The sequence below is a fragment of the Nicotiana tabacum genome, chromosome 5, assembly GCF_000715075.1.
Source record: "Nicotiana tabacum cultivar K326 chromosome 5, ASM71507v2, whole genome shotgun sequence".
Classification (NCBI taxonomy): Eukaryota; Viridiplantae; Streptophyta; class Magnoliopsida; order Solanales; family Solanaceae; genus Nicotiana; species Nicotiana tabacum.
Window position 1 is genome coordinate 144,110,270 of NC_134084.1, and position 8,013 is coordinate 144,118,282.

Below are 8,013 nucleotides of genomic sequence, written 5' to 3' on the forward strand. Positions count from 1 at the left end.
CCACACAGCCTCCACCGCGCTCCGCATAAAGGCGACCGCGACCGCGTTGGCTTCTGCACGGTCGCAAGCGATTTCTCGCGGACCGCACTAAAAGGTTCAGAGGCATGCAACTTCCTGAACCTGCAACATCTGACTTTCTAAGCCTAAGGCATCTCGGAACCTACTCGAACTCACCCGAGCCCTCGAAACTCCAACCCAAGTATACACACAACCTCAAAAACATCTCACGGGCATATTTGTGTAATCAAATTACCAAAATAACATCACGAACATCGAATTAAACCTCGAGATCAATGAAATTTCTCAAAACTCTTTTAAACATCACATTTCTCAATTAAGGTCCGGATCGCGTCAAACGACGTTCGTTTTTAACCAAATTTCACAGGAATGACTCAAGTCATATATAAGACCTATACCGGATGCCGGAACCAAAATACGGGCCCGATACCAACTCGTTCTAATCAAATTTCATTTCAATTTCCTTAGGCATTTTCAGAAAAACAATTTCCTTAAAAAAATTCACTTCTCGGGCTAGGGACCTCGGTTTCCGATTCCGGGCATACGCCCGAGTCCCATAGTTTCCTACGAACCCTCCGGGATCGTCAAATCACAGGTCTAGGTCCGTTTACCCAAAATGTTGACCGGAGTCAAATTTATTCATTTTAACATCAAAACTTAGCATTTTTCACAAAATTTCATATTTAAGCTTTCTGGCTATGCACCCGAACTGCGCACGCAAATCAAGGCGACTCTAAATGAGGTTTTCAAGGCCTCGGGAGCATATAATGGGTAAGAAAACAGGTGATGACCCTTTGGGTCGTCACAATAATACAATGTAGAGTTACACTAAGAATGGAAGTCACAAATAATCAACAGTTTATAGCAAAAGGCAATATGTCATGTTCTTAACAATTTTACAATTAGCCGTTTACATTTCAAATATTTAGCCGGTCAAGTTATGGATAAGATTTCACATAGATATCATGCGCACACTATGCCGAGGTTGACGGCCCGATCCAACAGAAAAATAAACTGTGCACTGCCAAAGGGTCGAATGGCGCGAACCATAGATGCATCTATTCATACTGAGGCAATCGGCCCGATCCATAAATATCAATTAATATCAAAAAACACATAAAGCGCATTTATATTCAAATAAAATCATTCAAGGGTTCAACAAGTATATATGCTCACCATTTTTCCTTTCCAAGTCTCTAGCATACCCTAAGTGATCACATTAGCAGAAAACATAGAGATATTCACTATATAGCATGATTTGGGTCCTACACTACCCGGACAATTAACCTAATAGTAGCTACGCACAGACTCTCGTCACCTAGTGCATACGTAGCCCCCGCATTTAGTAGCAAATTACTCAATTATTGCACCTATGGGGACAATTCCCTCTTACAAGGTTAGAAAGAAGACTTACCTCGCTCCAAAGGGCACTTCCAATGCCAAGAACGAGTCCAAGCCCTCAATTCGGAGCTAAACGATCCCAAACTAGTTAAATGAGGTAAGAACTAGTCAATATAGATTCACAAGATCGAATTCTAGCTATTTAAGCAATTTTTCAACCTTTAACACAAGTTTCCTAAAATCCGACCCCAGACCCACGTGCCCGGATTCCGAAATTTTTCGAAGGAAGTTGTTCTCTATAACCTAAGGATCGATAATATATGATTTCTAATTTCTTCCATAGCAAATTTCATAGTTAAATCTAACTTTTACTAAAACTCTAGGTTTTTGCTCTAACCCCATGATTTCACATTAATACTAGTGTCTAATCTACCCAAGACAAAATCATTAAACTAGAAATAAGTAGAACACACTTACCTCAAGATGCTAGGTGAAGATCTTCTCTCAAAAGCTCTAAAATCGCCGATGGAAAAGTGAAAAAGTGATAAAAATTACTTAGAACCCATATTAAATGAACCTCACTGCCTCAGCGATTTCCGCATCTGCGGCATGGGACCGTATCTGCGGTCCCGCATCTGCGAGAAAAGGACCGCATCTGCGAAAGGGGCTAAAATGGTTGGGACCGCTTCTGCGGTCTTGAGGCCGCATCTGCGGAGCCGCTTCTGCGGTTCCCGGCCTGGCCTGCCCTGCCCTAGGCCGCATCTGCGATGAAAGGACCGCTTCTGCGGTCTCGCACTCACGGTCCACCAACCGCAGGTGCGGTTATGACAGAAGCAGCAGCTTCAGCTCTTCTCAAACATTTCCACTTCACTCGAGCCTCGTCCGATTGACGCTCGGAGCTCCCGGGTCCCGCCCGAACATACCGACAAGTCTGAAATCATGAGACAGACCTACTCGAACCTTCGGAACACCGAAACAAAGCTAAATCTAGGAATCACCCCTACAACCAAATGAATCAAACTTATGAACTTCAAGTTCTTAATTTTTCTCTAACCAGCCAAAACGCCCTTAAACTACTCAGATTGACTCCAAATTTTACAGGCAAGTCTTAAATGATATTTCGGACCTGTAACGGGCTTCAGAACCAACATACGAGCATGATACCTATGAAATCAATCATTAATTAGTTTCTTTAAATCCTTAAAACTTCAGATTAACAATTTCTAATAAAAATTCATTACTCGGGCTAGGGACCTGGGAATTCGATTCCGGACATACGCCTAGGACCCATATTTTCCCTCGAACCCTCCGGGACCGTCAAATCAAGAATCCGGGTCCGTTTGCTCAAAATAAAATTGTCTTACATTGCACTTGCACATAATGCCTCGACATTTGATCAAGTATATAAAGGATGCCATGGTGGCACAATTGAAGCACATCAAGAGTGAACTACTAAGAGCCCGTTTGGATTAGCTGATTTGAAGTAGCTGATAAGCATTAGGTGCTGAAATGTACTTTTAAGTGATGAAATTGATTTAATAAATAAGCAGTTACATGTTTGGATGCAAGTGCTGAAATTGATAATAAGTTGTTGCAGTATTTGATAAAAAAAGTGTTGATAAGCTCTTTTTCTATTAAAAGGACTTACATGTAATTTCTTCAAAATTTTAGATTCCAGATCGATTCAAATATAAAATATTCTATTTGTCATTTTATTTTAAATACAATTGTGCTTAGATAAGATAATTTTTATGATAAATATAATTTATTTTATGATAAGCACATAATCTTAAGTTATAATAATTAGTAAATTGACAAAAGTTTTTCAGTAAAAGATAAACCTAAATAGGACAAAATATTTGAAAAGAAACCAACATTGTCTTCATCATCACAACACTTAGAAAGCAATACACCAAAAATTTGATGTACCCTCATTTATTACATACAGTTAAAAGATTAATACAAAATTTCATTGATATAAATATGCAAAGGAATAGAGGATTTGCTTATCTTAAATAGTCAATGAGAATTGCTTATCTTAAATAAGAAGTAATTATCGATGTAGGAGTTTTGTTCTAAAAAGGAATATTTTAAGGATAAAATAGTAAAACTCTTGGTCAAACTTAAAGTGTTTATAAGCTAAAAATTCATAAGCTTATGGCTTTTGTCTTATTTTTGACATATAAGCACTTGGCTTATAAGCACTTTTAACTTTACCAAACGCGTAATTAAGCCGAAAAGTGATTATAAGCTAATTTGGCCAACTTACAGGCTTAACCAAACACCCTCTAAATTAAGAAGACGCCAATAGAAATATATCCACACCTTGCACCTATAAGAAAACATGAGATTACCATTATTTCTAGTAGAAAAAAAAACCTATACATAAAGCATTTAATTGAAAACAAAAAGGCATGAAATCTACTTACACATACAAAAGCAAGCTGAAGGATATGATTGTGGATATGTATAGAGAGAATTTCAAGGCTTAATTGAAGGACCTTTTCAAATTCAATAATTAAGTGGAGTCTCTCCATTTTCCAGATTAATGAAAATAATGCGTTTTTCATTCCCTTTTTTGCATTTTCCAGATTAATGTTGTGACTTTACTCTTGCAGTCTTGTTTGTTACTACATTTTCTTAGTATTTTAATTAATTATTTTGTAACTGAAATAGCTATAATGAGATGTACTAAATGATCAATTTCCAGTTATTAAACAAATTAAATGAAAAGAATGAAGGAAGAAAAGCAAAAATAAAAAGGAGAAAAAAGACAAATTGAATCCTTGGGCAAAGAGAGGTGTCAAGTCACATTGTCTATTCCTTCAATTATTGTTGAGAAGTATGTACATTGTAGCGGTTAGTTAGGTGGTTAGAAGTTAGTTAGTGGGTTAGTGTACAACTATTATTTTATTCTTAAGAAGTTAGTGGTTAGTTATGTATATATATACACATGTACAGTACATTCTAAAATAATATTCGATATTTCCTCAGCTTTCTTTCTTCCTTCTTCCTCCTCTGCTCTATGTCTGTCTCTCCGATGGTAGTGTCTCTTTAATAAGGTATCAGGGCACGGCTCAATTCCGGCGAGTTCATCAATAGCGGACAAGTGAGGAGAAGGTACGATTAAGCTAGTTGAATCCAGAATTGCTCCATCTGCTTCAAATTACAGCTGAAGATACAACTTCCTCTTCAAGCTAGGGTTTGCTGTTTTTGAGCAATTTCAACAACTTTTCTGAATTTCTGCAACAATTTGAGTGAGTAATTCTCTTCAATTTACAAATCTAAGAAGTTGCTATGGCAATTAATGAAAATGAATCTACTTCGACCACTGTTACATCGTCACCATCAGATTCTCAGAACCTTGACTTAGTTCATCACAATCATCCTCTGTATATTCATCCTTCTGATACTCACGGTGATGTTCTCATCTCGATTCAACTTCGAGGCTCAAAACACTATTCTCTTTGGAGTAGATCTATGAAAATTGTGTTGCATGGCAAAAACAAGTTAGGTTTTATGCTAGGAACCTGTAGGAAAGAGTTATATGATGTGAGTCTTCATGAACTCTGGGATCGATATAATGCTATTGTTTTGGCATGGATAATGAACACTGTAGCTCCAAATTTAATGAGTATTGTGATCTATGCCTCTAATGCACACAATATCTGGGAAGATCTTCGTGAGAGATTTGATAAAGTAAATGCTTCTAGATCATTCTATCTTCACAAGGAAATTGCAAAGCTAACTCAAAATCTGCTAATTGTATCTGAATATTTTTCAAAACTTAGAGAGTTACAGGATGAATATGAAGCCTTAGCTCCTCCTCCCTCATGTGGATGCCCTGATTCCAAGCAGCATACAGAACACTATAAACTACAGAAATTGTATCAGTTTTTGACTGGTCTAAATGACTCCTTTAATAATGCTAAAGATCAGATTTTTATGATTCGGCCACTTTCAAATGTTAACCAAGCTTATGCTATGATGGTTAATGTTGAGAGACAAAGGAGAAACAATACAGCCTTAAGTATTGGCATTGGTATTCTGCAGCACTGATGAGTAAGGCTAACTCTGGGAATGGAAATAGTGGTTTCAAACCTAGAAACAATCTAGGGAGGTCTACACTAGAATGTGACTACTTTCACCTAAAAGGTCATACCAATGATACTTGTTATAAGCTCCATGGATATCCTGTTGATTTTAAGGCCAAGAGAAGAGGTTATTCAGGTCCTGAGGTGAACAATGCATTCACTTCTCGAGGATTCCAAACTCCTGATCCTCCTCAACCTACTCCTCAATTTTCCTCACCTGCTCCAGCGTTTACTCAAAAATAATATGATCAGATTCTGCATATACTGAGCAAAGGAAAGCAAGTAGAATCTATGGCAAATGCAGCAACTATGAATAACACAAGTACTATAAAAGCCTTCATGTCTCATCTAGTCAATAGTAACTGGATAGTAGACACATGAGCCTCTAATCATATGGTACATAATTCCAAGCTACTAATTGAAATCAAGGATCTGACAGTATAGATAGCAACAAGGTCCATCTTCCTAATGGTGAGCAGATTGCTATCAGTCATACTGGTGTTTCCAAAATCTTCAAAACTAAATCATTACAGAATGTCTTATACATTCCAGACTTCAAATACATATTGCTTTTAGTCTCAAAGCTTACAAAGGAATTGAGATGCCTTGTTGAATTTTTTCCTGATTTCTTTCTTTTTTTAGGATCTCTTGAGTGTGAAGGTAATGTGGATTGGTAAGGAAGAGTTTGGGCTCTATATTCTGAAGCCAGATATCTCTAAGGACTCAGTGCAGTTTCAGGATGCAAAGCAAAGTACCAGTCTAGTATCTTCTGTAAATACTGTCTCTAATTTTAGTAACAATAAGGCAATCCATACTAAGTCTACTGAGAATTGTATTATGTCTTTGTGGAACAAGAGACTAGGGCATGCACCTATGAAAGTTCTACAAAAGATTAGTAGTTTACCTCATATTCCTATGCAAGATCACCATTATACAGTGTGTCCTATTGCTAAGCAATCTAGATTGCCATTTCTTCACAGTACTTCTTGTTCTACTCATCCTTTTGAAATTGTGCATACTGATGTCTGGGGACCATATAGGGTTCCAACTCATGATGGTAAAAGATACTTTATGACATTGGTAGATGATTTCTCTAAGTACACATGGCTCTTCTTAATGAACACTAAAGCAGAATCTATTGTTGTGCTGAAAATGTTTTTAACACTAGTTCAGACTCAATTTGATAGCAAGGTTAAGTGTCTTAGGTCTGGCAATGGTATTGAGTTCTTCAATGAGCAGGTCAGTAGTTTCTTGGTGTTGTATGGAATTATTCATCAGAGTTCCTGTATATACACACCTCAAAATGGTATAGTTGAGAGAAAACACAGGTCTATTCTTAATATGGCAAGAGCCTTGAGATTTCAAGCATTTGTTCCACTCCAGTTCTAGGGTGAGTGTGTTTCTACAGCAGTCTATCTTCTGAATAGATTGCCTACAATCTTATTGAAGGGAGCCTCTCCTTTTGAGAAACTCTATAACAAGGTTCCATCTCTTCAGCACTTGAGAGTCTTTGGTAGCATGTGTTATGCCTCCTCAGCTAGAAAAGTAGATAAATTTAGTCCCAAGGCCATTTCTGTTGTACATCTAGGCTATTCTTCTATGCAAAAAGGATATATTTTATATGATCTCCACTCTAAATTGATCTTTGTAAGCAGGGACACTGTCTCCAAGGAGAATGTTTTTTCCTTTAAGCATGTTACATCCAACTCTTCTCCTTTATTTCCTATTTTGGACCTTTCAGAAGCCGATTGCTCCTCTCTCAATTGCATTCCTACTCCTGGAAACCCTATAACTGAATCACTTCCTTCTGTCTATAGTCAATTAATTGATCCTAGTCAACTAGTTCCTGATCATCATCCACAGTTAAGCTCATCCACTGCTGCTGATCCACCTCCTATTAGGAAATCATCTAGGACTTATGTTCCTCCTATATGGTTAAAAGACTATGTGTTACCCTCCAAAGGAGCAGTCTGCAATTACTCCATTTCCAATTATGTTTGCTATGATAAGTTGTCTCCTGCCTATCAGGCATGTCTTACTGCCTACTCAGCTGTGTCTGAGCCTACCTCCTATGTTGAGGCAAGTACTGATCCTAAGTGGATAGAAGCCATGCGGGCTGGGATTGTTGCCCTTGAGGAGAACTAGACTTGGTCCATTGTGGACCTGCCTCCTGGCAAGGATCCCATTGGTTGCAAGTGGATATTAAGTCCACTGGGGAGGTAGAGAGGTGTAAGGCTCGACTAGTTGCTAAGGGGTATAGTCAGTTTGAAGGTTTGGATTACAAAGAGACTTTCTCTCTCGTGAACAAAATGGTGACAATGAGATCTGTAATGGCTTTGGCTGCAACATCTGGTTGGTTTATCTTTCAAATAGATGTGCACAATGCATTTCTTCAAGGAGATCTTCTTGAAGAGGTCTATATAAAGATCCTAGATGGTTTTGCCAGCCAGGGGGAGTGTCATCAAAAAGTCTGTAGATTGCATTAGTCCTTGTATGGACTAAAGCAGACTCCTAGATAGTGGAACCTGAAGTTGACTTCTGCTCTGAAGGATATGGGATT

General features: G+C 38.0%; 2 protein-coding genes across 2 annotated transcripts; both read left to right on the forward strand.

The window, feature by feature from the left end:
* The first annotated feature begins 4,656 nt into the window (after window positions 1-4,656).
* Window positions 4,657-5,418, forward strand: LOC142181015 (uncharacterized). The gene has a single exon (XM_075253125.1). The coding sequence runs from the start codon at window positions 4,657-4,659 to the stop codon at window positions 5,416-5,418; it is 762 nt and encodes a 253-aa protein (XP_075109226.1).
* LOC107796600 (uncharacterized) lies at window positions 5,418-7,598 on the forward strand. The gene is made up of 3 exons (XM_016619393.1): window positions 5,418-5,597; window positions 6,096-6,692; window positions 6,903-7,598. The coding sequence occupies exons 1-3, from the start codon at window positions 5,418-5,420 to the stop codon at window positions 7,596-7,598; spliced, it is 1,473 nt and encodes a 490-aa protein (XP_016474879.1).
* Window positions 7,599-8,013: the final 415 nt, after the last annotated feature.